We start from the raw sequence: 25,008 nt of genomic DNA on the forward strand, positions 1-25,008 counted from the left end.
TATGTTTGTGGAGGGAAGTGGAAGAAAGGAGTGTGGTTGGTGTGCAGGAAACAGACCAAGAAGAAGGGTGTGGGGCTTGTGCATAGGCAAGCAGACCAAGGAACTCAATGCTCATTTGTGAAATAAGCAAACAATTCTTTGATCTTTTGTCAAATGAGCAAATAATTGAATGTTCATTTGTCAAACGAGCAAATAACTCAATGCTCATTTGTCAAATGAGCAAATAACTCAATGCTCATTTGTGAAATTAACAACTAAGTATTTTCTCATTTGACAAATAAGAAACTAACTTATTATCGTTGCTCATCACATATTATCAAAACAAGCAGCTAAAGAAACTTATACATCACATATTATCAAACCAACTTCTGTTTTTAGCACTCATTTTACATGGCAAACATCTAGTTCTACCAACTACATTCTCCTTAAGCCAAGTAATCATTTGATTAGCATTAATAGTCCCTTGTTCAATTCCATGTGATAGCATTCCTCAAACGACAAATAATTACCAAGCATTTTCTAACAAGCATTTTATCAAACACCTTGTATGCACTATCAGGATATTCAAAACAAACTCATTGATAATTACCAATTGTTCAGTTAGTTGATCAATCTCTACCCTGGCAATGAAATCACCCTTAGGCCAAACCAAGTCTTCGACACCATACTTCTTCCTCCTGCGGACCTGCAAGTCCAGCTCGTCCGCAACCTCCTCGATGGTGTCAAGGATCTTGTCTACAGGCAAAATTGAAAATTCTATTGAAATTTTTTACGAAAATCCTAAATTGAGAACACTCAAAGTAAAAAAATCGAGCAAAAATTATAATGTCAAACTCGGATAACCAAAATTAAGACATTCATATTCAAAAATTTCCAGAATACTAAAATCGAAATTAAAAAATGTGAAACCCAAATTTTTGTAATCAAAATCGCACAATCTTGATTTAATATTCAAATTAAATCATAGACAACAACGAAAATCAAAATCAAATTAACTTACAGTGCCTTAATAATTGATGCAATTCGAAATTTTCAGAGCAGTAAAATCGAAATTGAAAAGTTGAACAAACCTTGATAATTATCGAGCCTTCATATTCTTTAATCGAAGTTATTCGTACTTGTGAAGAAGAAGATGAAATCAAAATTGTCAAGCCTTCAAATGAATTAATCAGTCGCCATTGATGAAGCTTTGTGGTGGAGAGAAGTCTGTTAACTGGGTAGAGAGAGAAGACAGTTAAGTGGTTTGTAGGAGGTTTATGTGATTAATCACAGCCGTTCGATTTAATACAATTTAATGGTTGAGATTTGTTCTCACATATGGGATGAGTTCTCACATAGAAGATGGTTCTCACCGGATCTCGACCCTATATATATATATATATGTTTTTATTCATTTCATAGGCACTTTGTTAGGACTTTATATAAGATTCTTTCAAAAACAAAAAGTTGCTTCATATAAGATATTTGTTCACTTTTTTTAATTACAAATTTACAAAGCTAAGCTACTAGCTAAGGTTCTACATCGGGCACCGGATCGCATCAAAAGATAAGAATTAAATTACCTATTTTGACGGATCAGGAATTAGATTGAAATTTTTTAGCTCAGACTAAAAATTTCAATTAATTAAGGTTCAATTTTGGACCGAATTTTGTGATTTTAAATCATCTAAAAAAGTAAATATAGCAACCTTTTTTTTTTTCTTTCCACAAAATAGTTAGTAACGCTCCATATATCCTAATCTTAATACACGTCAATTTTAAAGATAAAACAATTATAACAATTCCACAATTAGTATTTTTACTAATTAAAATGTACAAACATAACCCTTCATTAATTTATTTTTTAAAAGGTAAATTGGCCACCAATCCAGTTAGGGAAAAAAAAAACAAAATAAGGTTTTTTCAAGATAAAACCCTCCGTTTAATTTCTATATTATATTCGGTATCAACCCAAAATGGATCTTATACTCCCCTAGCTAATACTCTATATATATATATATATACAACATAGGATGGAACGATTGACTCAACCTTTGAGATGATTTTTATAGGGTAGGAAAAAATCGTATTCCTTAGTACTCCTATATAAAGATGACCCTTCACTAATTTATTTTCTAAAAGAAAAATGGGTCACCAATGTGGTTAGAAAAAATCGAAATTAAGGTTTTTCGGATAAAAAACCCTCGGCTCAATTTGTCCATTTTATTCGGTATCAACTTGAACTGGATTGTAGACTATACCCTAGCAAATACGTTGTATATATGCAACGTAGGATGAAACAATTTGATTCAACCTTTGAGATAAATTTATAGGTAAGGAAAAATCGAATTTCCTATAAAGTACATACTTATTTAAATGAATCTAACTCTATTTTTTACAAATTATGTGCAATACAAGGAACGGAGAGAGTACAATATTCGATAAACACGAACTTTCAAAAAAAAAAAAAAAAAAAAGTGTTGCAACCATAATGAACCGGATTAGGAAACAAACTCGAAATCCTAGTAAGCCACGATGCATGATGGCATAAAAAATTCAGAAAAGTCCCAACACTTTATAAACGATGAGTATCACAATCTCATGATTCACTTTACTTTTTATACTCCCAGAAAGGTCCTACTTCTTCATTGATTACCCACCTCCTCCTTCTCTCTCTCTTCTTCGCTATTCTTCACTTTCTCTCTCCTCTAGATCGCCGATTTTCAGAATTTCAAGATGCCGTCGCGAAGGAGAACTCTGTTGAAGGTCATCATTCTCGGTGATAGCGGGTCAGCACTTCATCTCTTGTTTTTACTCGCGATCTCTGCAATTTTTTAGGTTTTTAATTTCGTGTAAATCATTCAATTCACTGTATTGTTTTTGCTATATTTTTAGGTTTGAACTTGATTTGATCTTCAATTGTTGTTTTCCTTCTGATTCTATGTGTAATTATCGTGAATTATATGCAATTTTGTTGTATTGTAACTGAATTTTGATAATAAATTGCTAATTTAGGTTTTAATTTTTGCATTTTTGCTGTTTTATTTATTTATTTATACTGGATTATTTTAGCTATAGTATGTCAATTGTTTGATATTATTAGCAAATTGATAGATGCTGGAAATTGCACCTGAAACATCATGTAACAGTAGGATTCAGTGAACTTGGAGAATACACTTAATCAAGTTGATTGATGCGGTGAATTGATTGATTTTAGGTGAAAGACAGAAATTTAGAGAAGTAGGTTTGAACTTGATTTGATCTTCAATTATTGTTTTCCTTCTAGTTTTATGTGTAATTGTCATGAAATCGTTAATTTTTTTTAATTCTATTGTTTTTTAACTGAATTTTGATAGTAGATTGTTAATTTAGGTTTAAATTTTTGCAGTTATGCTGTTGTTTAATTTAGTACAGGATAATTTTAGCTACAACATGTCAATTATTTAATATTCTTTGCAATTTTTTTAATGCTGGAAATTGCACCTGAAACAACATATAACAGTAGGATCAGTAATTCAGTGAAGTTAGAAATTACATATAATCAAGTCGATTAATGTGGTGAATTGACTGATTTTAGGTTTAAATAAAGCTTAGGAAATTCTGATTGATATGAGTAGCAAAATATTTTTTCTTTGAAAAATTATCTAAGTTTACCTCTGATAACTGCAAAGTCGTTATAAGCTTTACCACATGGTTGTATGAGTTTCTGATTAAAAATTGAATTTTGTTCATATGAGTAGCAAATGTGTTTACTATTAATATGCTCTCTTTTTCCGTTAGTTGCCTTCTTCATGTTCTCATATGTCTTATTGTACATTTGCAGAGTGGGGAAGACCTCTTTGATGAATCAGTATCCTTGTGTTGTGACATACTTATACAGTAAATAAGGAATTATCGTTTTCTGTTTTGTGTAGTGGATAGGAAGTTCTATTAATTATATAGGCGTTTGTGCTAGGTACATTATCTCCTCTAGTGTTGTTGCCTTTAACCCATGTGATTAGATATGTAAATAAGAAATTCAGCAACCAATACAAGGCCACTATCGGTGCAGATTTTTTGACCAAGGAAGTTCAGTTTGATGACCGGCTTTTCACTTTACAGGTCCGTACTCTAAATTGTACTTTAACCGATTTCCATTTTTGCTCATTTATGATGTTTACAATAGCCATGTGTCTTGTATTGGTCTAGCTGCTAAAATCCTTTGGCAGCTTTTAAAGGTGGCTTTTTAATTCCGTCCTCTTTGGGGATAGATTCTTTCCGAATTCTTCTCTTTCTTCTTTGCTATATGATCTTGTAAGTTGGGCTATTAGAGGACTATTGTTTATCAAAATGCTGTTTTGGAAGAGTATTTGAGCTGTCTGCCTGTGCTTCATACGGATTGTGGAATTCAGCATGTTTAGTGGTTGGGACTTTGGGGATTGCTAATTTTGTATCCATTTTAAAGCTGACAAATATATGACTTACAGTCTTGCATACTGCATATATATGCTGCGATTGCCATCTTTGAAGGATGAATAAAAAATTGTATACCATCTGTCTCATATAGCTGAAACTAGAGAGTAATCTTAGATTCGACGCGGGGTAAATATAACCGAGATGCTGCCAGTTACAGTTGCTTGTATTGACGGGAAATAGGAATGATCTTACTTGCAAAGTGGGGTAAAAATGAACTTAAGATGCAAACCTTAATCTGGGTAGATTATATTTAATTCTTCACATTCTATGGCCACTATAATCTTTTGCTTTTGGTCATGATAGGAATTCTCAGTGTGGATGTGGTAGTTGGCAACTGTGATGTCAGTTGAATGTAGTATCACCTTTCAGCAGTCAGGACTGGCAGATAAAGCTGAAGGCATTTCACTTTTGTTTGTTTGTGCCAAACTTACGGCTATTATAGTATTATGCAAATAGTTACTTTACTTCTATGAATTTGAGGATGTGATCTAAGCTTTTGTCATCAACAATTTGTATCCTCATTTTGATTCCAATCTATGCTTGAAGAGCATATCTCCAAACTTGGTTGATCACTCATTTTTGCAGATATGGGATACAGCTGGACAGGAAAGATTCCAGAGTCTAGGCGTTGCTTTCTATCGTGGTGCAGATTGTTGTGTTCTTGTGTATGATGTCAATTCTATGAAGTCATTTGACAATTTAAATAACTGGAGGGAAGAGTTCCTCATACAGGTACACCACCTCCTCCCTAGTCCCCCCCCCCCTCCCCCTCTCTCCCTCTCTCTTTTTATTTTTTGGTGATGCAATCTAGGGTCATGTGGAAGGAAAAGGATTTGTTTCCTTGGTGTTAATTAGCTCTGTAGAATCCTGTTCAGTTGCCTATGGTCCAATCACTTGAAGCTTCTTTGAACACTTTGTTACATAGGTTTATATATGATGGGCCAAGGTTATACAAAATTTAATGCAAGTCGACGGGAAATTTATTTAGTAGGATATCTCCTTAATATCAATTTATTAGAACTACTTGCAAATTACATTTAAAGAAGCATTGGCCCGTTAATCAAGTTTGAGGCCACTGGTACTAAAGGTCTTACATTCAAATCCTTCTAACATCATTTATGCGCTCTTTGTGTATGCATGATATAAAGATGTACGATAGGAATATGTCCTCTCTTATATCTTATTTCTTACCTTGTTTTTCCCCTTTTTTATTTCATGTAATGGTAGAGCTTATTTCAACATTTATCTTTTCTCTGTTTTCATGTTACAGGCTAGCCCCTCAGATCCAGAAAACTTCCCTTTTGTTGTCATAGGAAACAAAATTGATGTTGATGGTGGAAACAGTAGAGTGGTAAGTTCAAATTTAGCTAATTTTAATCATTGATATGTGATGGTGATCAATATGTTAGTCGCTGAATATACAGTGCTTCTATTAATTATGCCTAGCGAATAACGATTATCAATTGAATAATGACAGGTTCCTGAGAAAAAGGCTCGGGCTTGGTGTGCATCAAAGGGGAATATTCCTTACTTTGAGACCTCAGCAAAGGAGGGCTTAAATGTTGAAGAAGCTTTCCAATGCATAGCAAAAAATGCTTTGAAGAGCGGTGAAGAAGAAGAGATGTAAGTTAATTTGAATCTCTTGGGCATGAAATTATCATGGCTTCTAGTTGTGAGTGTTGGAATTAATCTGATTGTATGAGCCTCATTCTGTTTTTGTTTGTTGATGTCTGAAGTGGTAATTAAACTTAGATGCTCTTTATTAATTACTCAATTCGTACTAAATCTTAATTCCCTTGCTGATAACTCTTTGATCTCCTCATGTCTAACTAAATGCAAGAGTCTGCTGTGATACACTGATGTTGTGATATGGTGGATCTGATTAGGAGTAATATTTCTCAGCGTGTTATGGGTTTTTAATACTTCAATTTATTAATATGCTTATTATCTGTACAGTGTTGTCTGTGTAAGTTGTCTTCTTGTGTATTGGCTGTTTTTAAAATCTTCTATAGGTCTGTTGTAACCATTTTTCTCAGTTTTGCTGCATGTCTATGAGACTATGAGGTTATGATCATCAATGTGGTCAAATTTGCATTGGCTATTGAGCTAGTAGGAATCAGGTTTTATCATGGCATATTTAGCTGATTGTGTGATGTCCAGGATATCCATCAGTCCATGATACAACTGACTTGTATTTTAGCTCATTTGACTCCTTCGATTGAGCAGATGAACAAGGAAAATAGCCTTGGTTGTACGATGAAAGTTGCCATTTTACCCTAATTTAATTGTTTGTTTTTCATGTTTTAAATGCTGACACTCTTTATCTTTCTTATTGTTCTGTTTGTGCTGTTGATGGCTTCTGGAAGATATTTGCCGGATACAATTGATGTTGCTAATAGCAACCAGCAGAGGTCAACTGGATGCGAGTGTTAAAGACCTGTACTACAACCTCTCTCTCTCTCTCTCTCTCTCTCTCTCTCTCTCTCATTTTAATTATTTAGTAGCTGTGCAATAAGATTATTTGGAATCAAATGTAGTGTTTGTGAGTTGGTTTGGATTTTCTTATTTCACACTGAGTGAAAACAGTTATGTATATTACAATTATTTATTTGTTGGATATTACAATTATTTCATTGCTGGTTACTAAAAATGCTCAATTGTTTATATGCTGGACATAATTGCAAAGTGCAAACCACTTGAGAACTACCTGCCAGCAACGAGGACAGCAATTCTGTAAGTATTGTGAGACAATAACATCGCTCTTTTGATTTGAGTGTATTGTGTGTTGACTGTAAATTTGTCATCCATATTGCTTGTTAAACTACACGGGAGTAAAAATTGGATGAAGAGAGTAGTTTGTGAATTCAAATACGTAGTAAATCAAACATTACTAACAATTTACCATCAAACTACTTCACGATGAATGTACAATTTGTTGGCAATAAAATGTTCAAATTTCATGTGCAAGGATACTTTCTACAGTGCAAGAACAAAAATAGTTGGGCAAAGTATCATACACCCTTGGCCCTAGTATAATAACAATTCTGTTGGTGAAGGTAAGATACCATTTTGTTTTGGGCATCATATCATATCCCATTTTTCCATCCCAACAAGAAAATTGAAAACTATAAAATCTAACTGAGATACAGCTTCTCATCTTCAAGTAAAAAGTTAGAAATTATTTGATTCGGACAAAATTCTCAGCAAAAAACATAGCAAAAACCAATGTACATTGGTAATTATTTTGCTACAGACAACCTTTTCGACAGACAGTTCTTACACAACATACTCTCTTTTACTCAAAATTGGTTCATTTTGAACAAAACTCACGAGAATTGAATTGGCTCTGGTTGCAATGCCTTCTGTACGAGCCCTGTTTGTTCTTTCCCATGGACTGAGATGAAGCCAGTGGCAGTTGCAGCAGATGGAGGACGCCCAACATATTTAATGTCATCATCACTTCCTCTGTCAACAGATTTCATCGCAGTAGACAAACGGGGAGCAATGTAACTGTAAGCACCCATGTTCATTGGCTCTTCCTGGCACCAAACAACCTCGGCATCTGTAGATGTAGCAAATATTGTAAGCCAGGCCAAAATAAAAACTTGAATATCTTCATGACCAAGACCTTATTACATACATGCAAGATCTTTCTACAAAGTTAATACAATATGAATAGGGGACACAACTAGCACTACCTAGTACCTACTGGATATTTTTATCATGGAAGATGGGGAAATCAAGAAAATATATACAGCCAGACTTTGAAGTCATATGGCCAATGTGTGTTTCCAAATTCCATGATGAAAAAAATAGAAAACAGGATAAAGATGCAACGGATATTAAATATGAAATTAATTTAGAAACTTACTTGGATACCGCTTCAACTCTCGTTGAACAAGGTCATATGGGAAAGGGCAAAGCTGCTCTACTCTACAGATGGCAACATCACCGACATTTTCTTTTTTCCTATGCTCATCAAGCTCGTAGTAAACCTACACATTTTCAGAGTGAGAAACATAAAAATGTGAAAACAGCAAACACAACTAAACCAACCTCAGAAACATGCCAGAGTAGCAACACTAACACAAATTTTCTAAAATTAGCCAAACATGAAAAATATTTTTTTTTAAGGCACAAAACATGAAAAATGATAACTCAGCATAACTTCTAAATCCTACTTGGTATAATTTCAACAAATATTGTTTCCAAAAACTGGTAACAAGTGCATTAATAATCTTTGAAGGAAAACTGGCGAGAATAGAAAAGAATGATGTAATAAAAAAAAATATAATAAAAAAAACTCACTTTTCCAGAGCACAAGACCAAACGCCTAATGCCCTCCTCGTGATCTGAGTGCATATTTTGATCCTTTATGAGACGCTTGAATCTGGTTCCTTGTTTATCAAAACCAGCATGGCCCTTCACATCATCAAATTCAGAAAGATTTGATTTGCATTCTTTGTGACGAAGCAAGTTCTTCGGTGCCATGACAATCAAAGGCTTACGAAATTCCCTGTGTATCTGGAATGTGGCAAAAGTGAATTATGAGTAAATGCATGATCTGTTTTCACAATGTTTCAAAAATAAAAGCTGCTATTTGGTCTCACCTGGCGACGCAAAACATGGAAATAATTAGCAGGTGTTGTTACATTCACAATCTGCCAGTTGCATTCCTGAATCTGCTTCCGTTGTGTGGGTTCCATCTCAGGTATGACGTAGGGGTTGTCATCACTCATCTGTAAGGAGATTTCAAAGCAGACTTAGTTCTGTATGGCTGATTAGTTACCAAAAGTTTAAGTAGCAGAACCATAATCTTCCTGGGGCTACGAAGTGCCATTACATGCAAATATGCAATAGAGGACAGTTTGAATCTAATATAGATGTTTGATTCACACACAGATCATTTTAAAACTCTTGATTACATCACAAGTTTTGCTAAATTAACTTAGGGCTAATTTCAGCGGCCCACAAGTCCATACCTCAAAAATACATAAGAGCAACTTAGGCCAAGTTCAGGCTCAAATCAACCAATGAACAAGGAAGCACATTACAGAAAATTAGGGGAAGGGGAGATTGGGATAAAGATGTGTACTATGAAGCATTTACCACGTGCCTCCCCTAGGATACCTATTACCAGCAGCATCCAACATATCACCATGAAAAGGGGATAGGTGGAAGGGAAAGAGGGGTAAGGTCGTAAGGATTTCAACTTCACGCAAAAACCTGCAGATCCCTTTCACTCCTTATCCACCAGAATTTCAATCAATTAAAATCTACTCAGAATTTTTTTCAACTACACCTATCACTAAGCAAATTGATGATCTAGCAAAGGGTTTAATAAGAAATGAACTAAAGACAGTATGGATTATTGCGTTAGAGATAGGCTCAAAATTGCATCATAATTTTCATTCCCAAAGAATTATATAAAATCTTTCTATATCTCTAAGGTTAACCAACTAGGTTATCACAAATCTTCAATATATCTCACATACCTGCGTAGGTACAGCCAGACAGCATGAGTAAGAAACCTATAACCTATGTGGTATAACAAATCATTATTTTGAACCTCAAATTGGTAGAGAGATAAAACAAAGAGAAAGACAACAGTTATGAGATAGGCTAACAAATGGGCTTGAGATAAATATTTGAACAAGAATTAGCAAACAAGTCACCTGAGATATGCACTAATAAATTTTACAACCAGCTTAAAATCTAATAAATCTAAGAATACTTAAAATATACGTATTTTCGCTCCCACACCCATTTTAAGGTCCAAGTCCCCCAAGCTACAATTTGTCACAAACTTGGATAAGTATGTACACTTGACAACTGTACCTCTAGTTACATCACAGTGAACCTATATAAACATCAGTTGCCTAAGATCTCCACACACATGCCCAAAAGAACAAGACACTTGAACAAAAACACCAACTCCATTGAATTAGAAAATGCATCATTCAAATGTACCTAATGCGGGTAAGCTGAACAAATATTCAGCTCATTCATACAAAGATCTCAATAAAGCCTCCTAGTGTAGAGAGATACCTGTAGGAAACGTTCCATTCGTGCACTTGAATGTTCAGGTCCCTGACCATCATATCCATGCGGAAGTAGCACAACAAGACCAGTTTGCCGCAGCCACTTTGCTTCTCCACTGCTCAAGAACTGGTCAAAAATTACCTGAGCCCCATTAGAAAAATCGCCAAACTGAGCTTCCCAGAGGACCAAAGAATTTGGATTTTCCATGGAATAACCCAGTTCAAATCCAAGGACACCAAACTCGGAAAGAGAGCTGCAAAAAGAGCACAGTTTGAAAGATTAGAACAAGAGCTGACCAATTCACAGCTTTGAAGTCAAGAGAATAAAAATATTTATTAAAAAAAAAAACCACCTCACCTGTTACTAACAGTAAACATCTCCTCATTTTGGTTCATCACGACATGGTCCAATGGGCAGTATTTTTCTCCAGTTTCCTGATCATGGAGTACAGAATGCCTATGACTGAATGTACCCCTCTCAACATCCTGACCACTCAATCGGACATGATTGCCTTCAACTAACAATGTTGCAAATGCTAGTGCTTCACCTACTGCCCAATCAATGCCCTCCCCTGTTTCAATCATCTGAGCACGTTGTTCATAAATCCTTTTTACAGCTTTGTGTGGCTTGAAAGTTTCAGGAAGTTTGGTGATTGCCTTGCCAACATCTTTCAAGATCTCTGGTTTAACCCTAAACAAGTTTCATGACATACAGAGACAATTCAAACCAAAAATCCACAAATACGATGTCATACAGTTAAAGAGTACCAAAAAGAAAAGTACCCAGTGTTACGGATTCTAGAAAGCTGCTCGGGAGACTTGAAGCCGAGCCAGTAGGCAGAAAGCCAGTCCCTCCTTTGAGGTACATACTCCTTGCTGGCATCAAACTCCTCATTGAGGATCGTCATAACCTTTTTCTGGATCTGATCAATATCTTCCTTAGACATTTCTCCAGATTCAAGAACTTTCTTCTTGTAGATATCCAGAGAAGAAGGATGATTTCGGATGACCTATCAAAATACAAACAAAAATAAGAAGGTTGTCTTTTCCTCCCTCTATCCACTAATCCTCATCCATTCCATTGATGGTATAATTAGGCATTTAGGCATGAAACAGCTTGTATATGCTAGTCTCAATTGCCTCAGTCAATCTATACTAAAATGAAGTGGCTGAACATGCATATTGTAAGACCAGTTAAGACTTAAGAGATCCTAAGCAAATAAAATTTTATTACTCCAAATAAAAAACATATACATATAAAACCCAGAGAAGAGGAATATTTTTGACATACTTACCTTGTACATTTTTGGTTGGGTAAAAGATGGCTCATCAATCTCATTATGCCCAAATTTACGGTAGCAAACAATGTCTACCACAACATCAGAATGGAAGGTTTGACGCCACTCTGCTGCAAGCTCACAAACATGAACCACAGCTTCCAAATCATCCCCATTTACATGAAAAATTGGGGCATTCAGAGCTTTTGCGACATCAGTGCAGTATTGTGAAGATCTTCCTGCCCTAGGATCAGTTGTAAAGGCAACTTGATTGTTCACCACAATGTGAATAGTGCCGCCAGTAGTGTAATTTGGAAGAGCACTAAGATGGAGAGTCTCATACACCACACCTTGTCCAGCAAAACTACCATCACCATGGATTAAAATAGCCATATTTTTTGTTCTGTCGGCATCATTAGAGTAATATTGTTTAGCTCTTGTTTTCCCAACCACAACTGGATCCACAGCTTCTAAGTGACTTGGATTCGCAACCAATGAGAGATGAATCCGCTTTCCACCCCTAGTAGGCCTATCATAAGAAGTTCCTAGATGGTACTTGACATCTCCAGTTCCAGTGTAAAGTCCAACCTCGTCTGTAGGCTTTACGCCACCACTAAACTCACTAAATATCTGCCGAAGTGGTTTTCTCACAACATTACCCAGAACATTCAACCTACCCCTGTGAGACATTCCAATAACTATATTCTCAACCCCAAGATCTGCTGATCTATCAAACATTTCCTTCATACCAGGAATGAGAGTTTCACAACCTTCGAGACCAAACCTTTTAGCAGTAGTCCACTTAGTTGCTAAGAAACTCTCAAACTGAGTACTCCATATAAGCCTGTCCAGCATCACGTGTCGCCTTTCCTTGTTATATTCCATGGGAGTCGGGGTTTCAATTCTGTCTCTTAGCCAGTTACACTTCTCACGATCAGCTATATGCATATATTCAAAACCAATGCTCCCACAATAAGCCTGCTCCAGACGGTTAAGAATATTTCTAAGCGTCTGAATAGGACGGTTCTCTGACAAAAATCCAGCCATCCTCCATACTCCAAGGAAGAATTCGCGATCCAAGTCAGCTTCGCTGAACCCATAAACATCCAAGTTCAAATCATCAGGAACTGGCCTTTGCTCCAGACTCAGTGGATCCAACTTGGCCTTAAAGTGTCCATTAACCTGATAAGCTCTCACAAGCAGCAGCAGACGCATACTCTCTTGAATAGTTTGTCCTGAGATCCCTGGTGAAGTAGCCGCTTGGCCAACAAAGTTCCTAAAGAAATTGTCCCATGATTCATCAACACTGTTAGGGTCAGCTTCCCAAGCTCTTTGCAGCTCCTCTAGGTAAACACTACTGGTCCCATCAAGAAAACTATCAGTAAGCCGTGAAAGGGGTACAGGACGTGGAACAGGAGCCGCATATGGTTTGAAAACCGTGCTATGAAAGAAACGACTCTGCGAATTAACAAAATAACAGCTTTGTGAATCAATTATTCGCGTTCTAGTCACATAAGAACGTCCCTGAGATACAGTCCTCCTAACAGCAAGCTTCGCCACATTAGATCCAGCTCTAAACCAAGCCATAGCTTCGAATCACAAAATCACCAGCTTAACAAGCTTTAACCCTAGCATGCAACATTAAAGCACTACTGTTACACAACGTGAAAGTTAAAAACAACGTTCGAGATTCAAAGCATAACCAATTTACCTAATACTAAACAAGTACTAACACAAAATGCATGACTATAATAATTGTTTCAATTTTTAGGTTACAGAGAACCTCAATGAATCAAGCAAACATAACGCCGATAAATCCTAAGCCAAGCCGTCAATTAGAAAGCTAATTACATGCATAATCAGATAATTAGGGCAACTAAATTTGTATGAACCTTCAATTTCGCCGATTATTAGAAACATAACAATTTCATTTCAAATAATAATCAGAATTGAAGAATACTAACAGCGAATTGAAGAAGATAACCAGCCAATTCCAAAACAAAATAAAAACAATAATATAAAATCAAAAGAAAACTAAAATTGTACAAAAATTGCAAAAAAAAATACCTCCGAACGATCGAAAAGCGCGTAAAATGAGAAAAGAGAGTAATATTCTTTTCATAGAAGAAGGTTCTAATTTTTTTGTTTGACTTGCATGAAGAACTTTTCATCCAAAAGCGACAACTAAAAGTTTCCAAAACTAACCTCAGAAAAACAAATTTCAAATTCCGCCGCCAAAATCGGCGATTATAGAAATAACAATCGCCGGAAATCGCCAGAAACGTATCAGATTACAGGAAAAAAAAACGATGAGATACCTTTTTCCGGCGAAGATAGAGTTTGCGGTTAAGAAAAATGGAGGAGAGAGAAAAGGTGTGAAGGAAGAAAGAGGTGAGCTTTGCCGGTGTGAAACAGTGCTAGATTGGCGGAAGCGGCATGTAAGAAGAGGTGGGGACAGAGGGTCCGAATAGAGGAGAGAGAAAATGTTTTGAGGTGTTATTGTGTTAATGAGTGAGTCAAGGGTATTTTTGGAAAATTAGGGTCATAACTTGTAATATTTGGATGGTAATAATTAAAGTTTATCATTGTTTTAAAAAAAAAGTATATCATAAATAATTAAACTCCAATTTTAATTGATTTTTTTAATAATTAATGGTACCAAAAATATTTGTTTTTTATTGAAAAAATTAAAAAAAAATTAGTTGTGCAAGAGCTTGAGAAAAAAAGGTTTACTTGAAATTTTATGCGTGCGATTTGAAATAATAGTCACATTGTCTTAATCATAAATAATTACAATAAAAGAGAACAAATATTCAATTACATGTAAGCTCATTCAAATTTAAAGATGTTGATCTTTTCAATAATTAAATTTGTGTTACAAAACATTTGGTTGATTTTACAACTAATCATAAATCGTAACAAAGACTCAATTGATGATTGTTAAACTTGATTTGAGCAAGGTTCATATTTAAGCTTAAAAAACAAATCACGTTGTGCAAAGTCATGTTAAGACGAACAAGCCAAACTCAATAATTTTTATCAGGCTTGATTACAATAAACCTTGGTCAATTCAAGTCATTTGCAACTTGCAAAATATCATAATTGATTATCTTTGGAGGGGGTTCCTTGTCATAATCTCGTTATACATGTTACACCTAAAAATTAATTTGAGACTATAATGGTGTTGAGTTGATGCCACTAAAGAACCATTGATCTATGATAGTGAAGTTAACACTCAAGTAATTTCCCTCACTATAAAAACCTTACCTACGAAAATTCCCTCTTATTAGAAATACACTAGATGGAGGCCCGTGCGATGCACAAGATTAATTATTTGATTTATTCTATTTAATAATTTCAGACAAAATTACAAAAGTTTAATATTTATTTATTTTTACTATAATTTATAATGAATTTATTAATATAAATAAATTGTAAATATGATATTTTTTCCGTTATATAAAATCTTTAATGTGAAATGATAAATTTTTAATAATTTAAATCCTAAATTATTATTCATTGTTTTACCATATCTTTTATTTCGATAGAATCGCCAACCTCGTCCACAACCAATCTACTACATCAATGGATAAATTAAACCGTGAAATGTTAACCAAACTGAAATTGATATAAATTAAATGTTTACATTTATATAAAATAAATCAATATATTTACCAATAAATGAAAATTGTTGCGATATAAAATCAAATCTATGCATTGGAATTTTTTCATCATCTCCAAAAATAACCCGTCATCCATATATTAAGTATACAACATCTAATCGTATGCCATTACATAAAAAAATAATCGTTTAGTATCCTAAATAAATACAATGTAACTAATAATTACAAATATAAAATTAAACATAAGATTTTAAAAATTACCCGACATTGATGACCTAAAACTAACACAAAATTCGCTTGGTGGGGTTTTGTATTGATACGAAATTTTATTTGGGTCGTATGATGTGTTAGATCTGCATGTAAAAAAAACATCTAATAAATAAAACATAAACATATAATCGTTGAGTATCCCAAATTAATACAATGTAAGTAATAATTAGAAATATTAATTTAAACATAAAATTTTAAAAATTAAGCTAAAAATAACCCAGCCATTGATGACCAAAAATTAACACAAAATTACTAACACAAAATTCGCTTGATGGTGTTTTTTATTGATACGAAATTTGTTTGTGTCGTATGATGTGTCAATTTATAATGGTAGGTATCACAAATTTTAAATTAACTATAATTAACAAACAATTTGTATTTCTTATCGTAAATACTATCAAAAATTATCTTATAATGGTAGGTATCAAACTTTATTATAAGCGTTTATCATTTAAATATTTTTTAGTATATTTTTTTTGGATTTCTTATACTCGTAGTATTGAATTAATAAATTTATTTTTTCCTATATTTTACTTTATTTTTTTCATTAAAATAATTTAATTCGTGGATTATAATCTATGTGGCATTAAAATTTTAGATATATCAAATCTAATTCGTTATTTTTATCTAGGTGGCGACATAAATTTTTAATTCAAAAATAAAATACAAATTTTTTTTTTATTGGTCGAAATAAGTATATTTCTTACGTGGCGCTCCGAATGCTCTCGAAAAATGCCTACTTTATTTATATAATATATTAGATTAGATATATTAGATTTCACTCAACATTACATCACTTGAGAAAAAAAAAAAAAAAAGAGGAAATGACCAATGCATTACCTGAGGCCTGAGGGATAATTAATAAAAGTCCACCCTTTAAAACATAATTCATAAAAACAACTAAAATAAGATTATTATCAAAAGGTCAATTAGATCAGCAATTGAAAGCTTTTGTTATTAACCTCCATAAACTACATCATCATCAAAACGTTTAGAACAATTGAACTTGACAATGATTACTGACTAGGAATGAAGCTTCTGATGCCGAAAGCATTATAAACATCAGACATGCCTTCAGCTTATATACCTTACATATAGGAGTACAAGGTACATCAAAGTGCAAACAGTACCCCTGATCTTCAAGGAAGCTTCATTACTCCATATAACAACTCTCAGCAAGAAGCTAATGCATATAGTTTGACAATCTAATGCCTTCTAGGAAATACTTCACATATACAAGGTACATCAAAGTGCAAACAATACTCCTAATCTTCACAGAAAATTCATTATAGCTCTCAGCAAGAAGCTAATACATATAGTTTTCGATGTTCTTCATACAAATATAACTATACGCAATGACCGTGCTGGCATCAGCATGGCACAGCAGCCATGGAATACGCCCAATACAGGGCATTCCATGAACTCTGCTCGACTGCTCATGACGGAGTACAGATGTAACACAATGCATTTTCCAGATTGGTTCAGCTACAAATTGATTGTGGCAAGCAGGTCTATTTTCAAAATGGGCACTACAGCCGACTTTGACTCCCTTCTGCCTCTCACTTAAAACATTACCAATCTAACCCAAGATGCGTCCAAGTTGTTGGATTCCAGATTGTCAAACACTAAAGCAAACAGAAATACAACTTTGGAGTGCATGCATGAAGTTTATTAGATATAGAACTTAGTGTTTCTAATCAGTCAAAAGAATCAGGATATGAAATTTTTCTGTCAAATAATGGGAAACTTAGTTACAGAATAAATGTTTCAGGCACAAATACTGTCAATAAACATTTGGAAGAAAATAACTGAAATACAAAACAAAAAGCTATTGTGTCGATCTCACATTCACATAATACTGCAATTTTGTTGAGCTTCCAGCATTTCTGGTGATCTGCACACAAGGAAGTATAGTCAGTCTCCTTTTTATTTAGTCGAGGTCATATACGCTTTCTGAAATTTAGAGGTCTACATCTAACGCTAACTTTCAAGCCATAGGAATGACACTATCAACATTTTGGAAGATGCAAACCAAGTATTCTGTGACAAAACTATCACGTAGTCATGCTTAAATGGGATGAGATAATGAATATAGGGATCAAAAGAAGCAAAAAAAAAAAGTGTACTTACAGTTGGCCAAGAGTAGATAGATCAAAGTCGGGAGCAAGCTCATGCACAATATCATTTGGTGGGTGGCCACATTCTTGCATTTTCTGCATGAGCTCCACAATTTTGGTGAAGTTACCAGGGTCACTATCATACACTCCATTCAGCTCCTGTATAAGCTTGTACTGGTGAGAGTAACGATTATAATCTTCTTCACTCAAAGTAGATTTATGCTCCTCCAACCATGTTGGATATCTTTCTCCAATTTCCCTCATGGGCTCATACAGGATATCCTTGGACAAGAGCTGCTGCATCATTGTCTCCACAATGGACTCCATATCCTAAGAAAATCATCATAACAGGGAGTAAATAAAAATTCCATATAAGTTAAAAAAAAAAAAAAAAAAAAACTACTATAATACTCCAACAAATCATTCCTTTTCAAAATAGGTATGTTGGAGCTATATTTCTTTTCATACTATAACATAAAGGAAACTATAAGCATATATAACAAGAAAAAAGGGTATCTTAATTCTTAAACACTAATATGGACAAGACAGTACTTCAGAATACAGAAAAGAACATAGATGGAAACAGCCAAAGCCGAAAGTCTGCTTTTTGCAATCTTTTATTGAAGTTAAATTTCTTAGTTTTGTTATACATTTATTAAGAATAATAAAGCTGAAGATACTCTAAAAAAAAATCTCTAACCAATAATGAGATTAATATACTTAAGCATACATGAACTATGTCTAACAAGAGTGAACATAAGAATCTTCAGTTCACCTACATAGCATAAACCCCTACTCGCAGTCAAAAAATTATCTTGTGGTTCACAGTTATGAGGATATTTGACCACACATACTTTCCTGTTCGGATGAAGAAAGTTGAGAGAAGAATAAAAGGCTTCCCATTGAATTGTTCCCATACAAAATCATGAAATTCACTTTAATAACATCAACATAATTCATAAATTGTATACAGCTGAGCAAGGTGATTCTCACACTCTAAAGCCTCCCACCTTTCCTTGCAAACAGTGAGTCCAGCAAAGGTCAATGACATGAAAGCAAAGATAATCTAGTGTAACCCTGCGAGGTTGTGAGAAGCAATGAGGAATTTGGCATGCAGTCAAGGCATCTCAATACTTTAACTAAACTGAAACTTAAGAGGATCTTTGCTCAGTGCTCAAACTATGGAAAATAGCACCATAAATAGCAAAGGATTATTCTTTATCTCGATGCATTAAAGATGTCTCTTAAATGCATCGCCAATATAACTTATACTTCATAAGTAATCTGGTGGAGTGGGAAAATAATTTTACAGACAAGGTTCACCATATATTGCTAGTGATCTATTTCCATGGTTTCAATAAAACTGATACTCAAATTTCTCCCAAAATATTCCCACAAGGTTTTTCCTTTCCTCCTTGGGTTGGATCCAGTCATCCAGTAGATATAATAATGTTTTTTTTTTTTTCATTACTTTATTCTTCTCTCTCTCCTTCCTTGAACCATTATAGTCAGTGGCGGACCCACGTGTAGTCATAGTGGGTCCGCGGACAACCTATTATTTTCTATAAAAAAAAAAAAAAAAACTAAGTATCAAGAGTTTTAGCTTGTAGTCTGGTGGTTTGTTCCCCATCCTACCACATATGAGATACGGGTTCGACTCCCATTACTCTCAAACTTTTTTTTTTTTTTGGGCTTTACAACCTCAATTTCACGATTTAAAATATCCCCAATTCCCCCAAATTGAAACCCTAAGTCTCAAAGTCACCCAATTACCGAAGCCCCGTCGCCGTTCACCGTATCGCCGCCTCGCCGGCAGCCTTTTCGTGCTTCTCCGTCAGGTATGAGTGAGGCGTCCGTCAAATCGTCAATCCGTCTGTGAGTTTGTTAGCGTCGTGCTCGTGCAGTGGCTCCCCAAATTCGATTTTTTTGAGGTTAGTTTTAAACTTTTAATTTATATAATTACATTGCAATAAGATTATAGAGATTAGATTCTATATTTCTATATGAAATCATCAATTTAAATGTTTAAATCAAAATTACCAGTATGTTTAATATCACTATATCAGTGTATGAGTTTTTTTTTTTTTTTTTTTTTTTTTTTTTTTGGGTGAAATTTCTTGATTTGATTAGTGCTTGATTATTTGTATGACTTTATAAAAGCTTGAATGTCACCACTTGATTATCGTCACTTGATTACCACATGAGTTATTCCTAAAATATGAGTTAAAGTAGTAGCAATTTTAATACAAATTTTGACAAGTAACTAAACCGTTACAGCCTTGAATTGGTTCTCTAAATTTTACTAATATCATGGCTATCTTTATTGCTAATATCGTCATCTTTAATAAGAATAGTTGTGTTCTAGATTCAAGTGTATTAGAGGGAATTTATAATAGTTGAATCTGTGATGTGAATGATTTGTCTAAGTAGTACTCATTTGATAGTATGACTTGTTAGGGAATCAAATATCTGTGTCTATGCATTAGCAAGAGTCTTGTATTTTAGCAAGTGTGAATTATTAAGCCTTGACTGCTATTATTAGTCCAGATTTGACCTTACAATGCAATCTGTATGGAGCAACCTCATGGGTATATCTGAAAATAGGAAAAGATGCCTGCATCTATCAAGATATTTTGTTGAATCTTAATGCCATTGCACTTTTACAATGATTTTGTTGAATCTTATTGCCACTGCACTTTTACAATGATTAAGAATCTTTAGTTCGATATAGTTTTAGCTTACTTGATGTATACAAAAGTTCACATGAGCACAGTTGTGGAGTCTATAGCTATTTTATAATGTGATATTATATCTCAGTTTCTATATATAGTGGCCTATATTTATTGTAGAGTATAGTATGCATGGTTGTAGATATAGTTGCAGTTTAGATAATGGTATGTGTATTAGCCTAATTTATTGTAAAGTATAGTATGCATGGTTGTAAAGTTACTTAATAGTATGCAATTTGTTCACTTAATGCAGCAGGTATAATCTAATCCTAAGTACATTTATTAGCTATTGAGAATGGTGATTGCTAATTTGGAGATTTGGGGTTGAAGGGTGGACTGAAATTGAGGTTAATGGGCGTTTTTTTTTTATGATATTATTAGTTTTAATAACCTTGAGAGAACCCTACTTGTATGATTTATCTAATTCAACCTAACTTCAATTTCAGAATGAAAAGAAAAATAACTCAAGATATTTCAAGTTTTTTTACTAAAAAAGTGCCTACTCTAAATCCTCCTCCTCCACAAAATGATCCTCCTCCACAAAATGATTTACCCTCTCAAGAAAGTGAACCAAGTACTCCTTTACATCATGCTAGTGAACAACATTCTTCCCCATCTCACAATTTCCCTCAATATGAAGATGGGCAATCTTTTCCCCAAGGTGTTTCGGATCCTAGTGCTCAAATTGGTGAAGGAAGATTAAGTGCACTTGATATTATTAATCTTCCACAAGACCCCGGAAAAAGAAGAAGGATGTGTGATTTTCATCCCGATGATAGGGATTTAGTGCGGAGAACATACATTCAAAGAAAGCCATGTCAACCTAAAGATCATGTGTTTCCTCAAACACTTTTTGGGCCGAATAAAAAACGCCGATTTTGTGTTAAATGGTTTGATACTTGGCCAACATGGCTTGAGTATAGTGTTGAGAAAGATGCTGCCTTTTGTTTCATTTGCTATCTGTTTAAGGATGGTAACACAGCGGGAGTGGATGCTTTTGTTAATGGAGGTTTCAGATCTTGGAATAGAAGAGACACAATTGTAAAGCATGTTGGTGGACACAAGAGTGCTCACAATAATGCCGTGATTGCTATGAACTTTTTCATGAATCAAATGAGTAGCATTGCCACCGCTTTATCAAAACAAACAGCGGAAACCATGAGTGCCTATCGTAAGAGATTGGAAGCTTCAATCGAAACCATTAGATGGCTATTGTTCCAAGGGTTGCCTTTTCGTGGTCATGATGAAAAGGAAAGTTCATTATCTAGAGGTAACTTTCTTTCGTTATTAACTCTTCTTTCAAACCATGATCTTGAGTATTCCAAAGTTGTTTTTAAAATGGCCCCCGGTAATTGTCAACTTACTTCTCCAAGTGTCCAAAAAGATATAATCAATGCTTGTGCTAAAGAAACAACTAAAGCAATATTAGAAGAACTTGATGGTGGATTTTTTGCTATTCTTGCTGATGAATCTGCCGATGTTTCCGATAAGGAACAAATGGCACTTTGTTTGAGATTTGTTAATAAAAAGGGGGAAGTGTGTGAGCGTTTTCTTGGTATTGTGCATGTTCCTGATACTAGTTCTTTGACTCTCAAAGCTGCTATTGAGTCATTACTCATGGAACACTCTTTAACTTTCTCTCAAGTTCGAGGTCAAGGTTATGATGGGGCAAGTAATATGCAAGGTTCAATCAATGGCCTTAAAACTCTAATATTGAATGAATGTTCTCAAGCATACTTTGTTCATTGCTTTGCTCATCAACTTCAATTGACACAAGTTGCACTTGCTAAGAAAAACTCAGATTGTGGTTGGCTTTTTGTTGACGTACTTGCACCTCTCTTGAACTTTGTGGGAGGTTCACCTAAGAGGAAAGAATTTCTTCGAGAAAAACAACGTCAAGGGGTTGTAGAAGCATTATCTTTGGGTGAAATTGAATCGGGAACTGGTTTAAATCAAGAACGTGGCTTATGTAGACCTTGTGATACTCGTTGGGGATCTCACTTTAAAACCATTTTGAATGTGCTTGATTTATATCCTTCAATACTTTTGTCACTTGATTCCATTGCAGAAGTATCTGATACACTTGATTCGAATAAAGCACAATCTATTACACACTTGTTGATGTCATTTGATTTTGTGTTTGTGGCACACTTGATGGTTGATATATTTGGCATTACAAATGCGTTGAATGTGGCATTGCAAAAACATGATCAAGATATTGTAAATGCAATGGTCATGGTTGATGTAACCAAGACTAGTTTGCTGAGAGATGAAGGATGGGATTCACATATGGAAAAAGTCACTTCTTTTATGGCTAAATATGACATTGAGGTTCCAAACATGGAGGGGCGATATGTGGTTCCTGGGAGAAGAATGTATAGAGGTAAAGGTCCACATGTGACTAATCTTCATCATTTTAGAGTTGAAGTTTTTCTAAGTGTCATTGATCTTCAATTACAAGAACTTGAAAATCGATTTCCCGAGGTAAGTAAGGAATTACTTGTGTGTATGTCTTGCTTTAATCCTGCAAATCGGTTTCATTCTTTTGACAAAAGAAAGTTAGTTCAACTTGCTAAATTTTATCCCGGTGAATTTTCAAGCTCTGAGTTATTATTTTTTGAACATTCACTTGAAAATTTCATTGTTGATGTTCGAAATGATGAGAGATTTTGGAATTTGAAAAGTCTAAGTGAACTTTCTACGAAACTTGTTGAGACGGGAAAGTTTGAAACTCATGACCGAGTCTACTTACTTTTGAAGTTAGTGTTGATTCTTCCCGTTGCAACGGCAAGTGTAGAAAGAGTATTTTCTGGAATGACGCAAGTTAAAGATAAATTGCGTAATAGCATGGGAGATCAAATGTTGAATGATTGTTTGATTACTTATCTAGAAAGAGATTTGTTTTACAATGTTAGCATGGATGATATTATACATCGTTATCAAAATATGAAAACTCGTCGAGAGCAATTGTAATAAAATTAGTACTTTTTTAGTTGTAATATGAATTTGAATTACTTTATGAAATGAACTTTTTATGTATTTTTTTTTTTGTCCATCATTCAAGCTTTGACTATTTTTTGATATTTTATGCGGTCGGTGGACGATGATGGGATGGGACAACCTATTATTTAAATCCTGAATCCGCCACTGATTATAGTACCCACTTTCTCTCACCCATCTGAACAACAATCCACAAACACTGCCATTTTAGAATTCACTTATACTCCACAAAGCTCGATTATCCGTGTGCCCAAGGGAGACAAATTTTTTTGTGAGGAAAGAATATATAGATCTCAGTAAATTATCATAAAGGTTCCCCAACATCATACAATGCACCAACTTGATTATGGTTTTTGGGCAGTCCAAGCTTTTTATACAACAAGCCAAGTTGGATAAATAGGTTCCCAAAGTATCTCCAAATTATCTGAGATTCTAAGATAAACTAGGGAAGAAAATCAGCAATGATTTGCTCAAAGCTACAAACTATCATATAAACAACGAAGAATCAACCACATTGGCTTAGTACATCTAGAATTGTTAACAAACACTTAACAGCAACAAACATCATTCTCCTTCACTACAACAACATTATGACAATGATACCCACTGTAACCCCCATTATCCTCACTCAACATACCAAATTACCTCAAACAAAAAGGAAAAGCACTTAATACAATATTAAACACAAACTAAAAAAGAACCTCGTAATTATTTGTTAAAGCAACAACCCCATAAAAAGAAATTAATAGAATTATACCTGAGAACCAGCCATCTCCTCAAATTGCTTAACCCATTCCTCCATCATTGCATCCTTACCCAAATCATCACCCGCTTTCGGTGTCCCGGAAATTGACTCCATATTCTTAACTGCCTCCCTTGTCTGCTGCCTAAGCTTATCAAGAGTCTCATTAACATGAGATTCTTTAGGATTAGGATTATTAGCCTTTTGTTTACCCTTTTTTTTGGATTTCAAATCAGGCAACCCTAACCCTAACCCTTGTACATTTGTGGGCAAAGACAATTTCTCTTCTTTTTCCTCATTCTCCTCATTTCTGCCAAAAACCCACCCCAGAATTCAACTCAAACTATCAAAAATTGCCATCAATTTATGTAAAATTGAAAAGGGTAAAATTATGAGAATTACCTTTGAGATGAAGTGACATTAAGGCTTTGAAAATCATCCAAAGCACCTGAAAACAAAAAATCCGGCAAAATTTCAGATTAATTGAAATTTGATTCAATTATTGGGGATTGAAAGAGTAAAGAAAAGATTACTGACTGTCTAAAAGCTCGTCCAAATCATCAGTGTTTGCCGCCATTGAACGAACACAAGATTTCTCTTATGGCAGAAAATCACCCAAAATTATTTTGTTTGGGAAGAGGTGGAGTCGTGAAGAGATGAAGACTATTGGGGTGACTGAACTACGATATGGTTGAATCGTGTGTGGTGGGGTCAAGAACTAAAGATCTACAAAATCAAGGCTTGGCCCTCCCTCGGTCTACAATTTTAGACAATG

At 34.5% G+C, this 25,008-nt stretch overlaps 3 protein-coding genes across 6 annotated transcripts; 1 reads left to right on the forward strand and 2 right to left on the reverse strand.

Annotated features, from left to right (window-relative positions):
* The first annotated feature begins 2,568 nt into the window (after positions 1 to 2,568).
* LOC110698480 (ras-related protein Rab7) lies at positions 2,569 to 7,084 on the forward strand. Its single transcript, XM_021875919.1, has 7 exons — positions 2,569 to 2,768; positions 3,803 to 3,829; positions 3,981 to 4,080; positions 5,020 to 5,166; positions 5,705 to 5,785; positions 5,912 to 6,057; positions 6,801 to 7,084. Exons 1-7 carry the CDS (start codon positions 2,716 to 2,718, stop codon positions 6,865 to 6,867), a joined length of 621 nt encoding a protein of 206 aa, XP_021731611.1. The 5' UTR covers positions 2,569 to 2,715; the 3' UTR covers positions 6,868 to 7,084.
* A 276-nt stretch (positions 7,085 to 7,360) lies between these two features.
* Positions 7,361 to 14,267, reverse strand: LOC110698479 (2-oxoglutarate dehydrogenase, mitochondrial-like). 4 transcript variants are annotated; one of them, XM_021875918.1, is made up of 9 exons: positions 14,071 to 14,267; positions 11,771 to 13,380; positions 11,259 to 11,485; positions 10,834 to 11,166; positions 10,483 to 10,729; positions 9,045 to 9,173; positions 8,743 to 8,958; positions 8,306 to 8,429; positions 7,361 to 7,996 (listed from the first exon to the last, which is right to left on the reverse strand). In XM_021875918.1, exons 2-9 carry the CDS (start codon positions 13,337 to 13,339, stop codon positions 7,761 to 7,763), a joined length of 3,081 nt encoding a protein of 1,026 aa, XP_021731610.1. In that variant the 5' UTR covers positions 13,340 to 13,380; positions 14,071 to 14,267; the 3' UTR covers positions 7,361 to 7,760. The 4 variants fall into 4 exon arrangements, with proteins under 4 accessions (XP_021731610.1, XP_021731609.1, XP_021731608.1 ...); XM_021875917.1 differs by having other exon boundaries at positions 11,771 to 13,372; positions 13,958 to 14,267; XM_021875916.1 differs by having other exon boundaries at positions 13,958 to 14,267.
* Positions 14,268 to 16,574: 2,307 nt separating this feature from the next.
* LOC110698481 (peroxisome biogenesis protein 19-1-like) lies at positions 16,575 to 24,987 on the reverse strand. Its single transcript, XM_021875920.1, has 5 exons — positions 24,771 to 24,987; positions 24,636 to 24,681; positions 24,249 to 24,543; positions 17,776 to 18,092; positions 16,575 to 17,539 (listed from the first exon to the last, which is right to left on the reverse strand). The coding sequence occupies exons 1-5, from the start codon at positions 24,808 to 24,810 to the stop codon at positions 17,494 to 17,496; spliced, it is 744 nt and encodes a 247-aa protein (XP_021731612.1). The 5' UTR covers positions 24,811 to 24,987; the 3' UTR covers positions 16,575 to 17,493.
* Between the last annotated feature and the right edge of the window lie 21 nt (positions 24,988 to 25,008).

This window comes from Chenopodium quinoa, unplaced genomic scaffold, assembly GCF_001683475.1.
Source record: "Chenopodium quinoa cultivar QQ74 unplaced genomic scaffold, ASM168347v1, whole genome shotgun sequence".
Taxonomy (NCBI): Eukaryota; Viridiplantae; Streptophyta; class Magnoliopsida; order Caryophyllales; family Amaranthaceae; genus Chenopodium; species Chenopodium quinoa.

Excerpts from the sequence above, each read along its gene's own strand:
- LOC110698481 (XM_021875920.1), bottom strand. The coding sequence starts at position 24,810 with ATGGCGGCAAACACTGATGATTTGGACGAGCTTTTAGACA. Across the intron at positions 24,682-24,770 it reads TTTGGACGAGCTTTTAGACA|GTGCTTTGGATGATTTTCAA; the intron begins GTCAGTAATCTT and ends TTTTGTTTTCAG. Across the intron at positions 18,093-24,248 it reads AGGAGATGGCTGGTTCTCAG|GATATGGAGTCCATTGTGGA; the intron begins GTATAATTCTAT and ends TGATTTTCTTAG.
- LOC110698480 (XM_021875919.1), top strand. The coding sequence starts at position 2,716 with ATGCCGTCGCGAAGGAGAACTCTGTTGAAGGTCATCATTCTCGGTGAT. Across the intron at positions 2,769-3,802 it reads ATCATTCTCGGTGATAGCGG|AGTGGGGAAGACCTCTTTGA; the intron begins GTCAGCACTTCA and ends GTACATTTGCAG. Across the intron at positions 5,786-5,911 it reads ATGGTGGAAACAGTAGAGTG|GTTCCTGAGAAAAAGGCTCG; the intron begins GTAAGTTCAAAT and ends GAATAATGACAG.
- LOC110698479 (XM_021875918.1), bottom strand. The coding sequence starts at position 13,339 with ATGGCTTGGTTTAGAGCTGGATCTAATGTGGCGAAGCTTGCTGTTAGG. Across the intron at positions 11,486-11,770 it reads CCCAACCAAAAATGTACAAG|GTCATCCGAAATCATCCTTC; the intron begins GTAAGTATGTCA and ends GTATTTTGATAG. Across the intron at positions 7,997-8,305 it reads AGAGTTGAAGCGGTATCCAA|ATGCCGAGGTTGTTTGGTGC; the intron begins GTAAGTTTCTAA and ends CTACATCTACAG.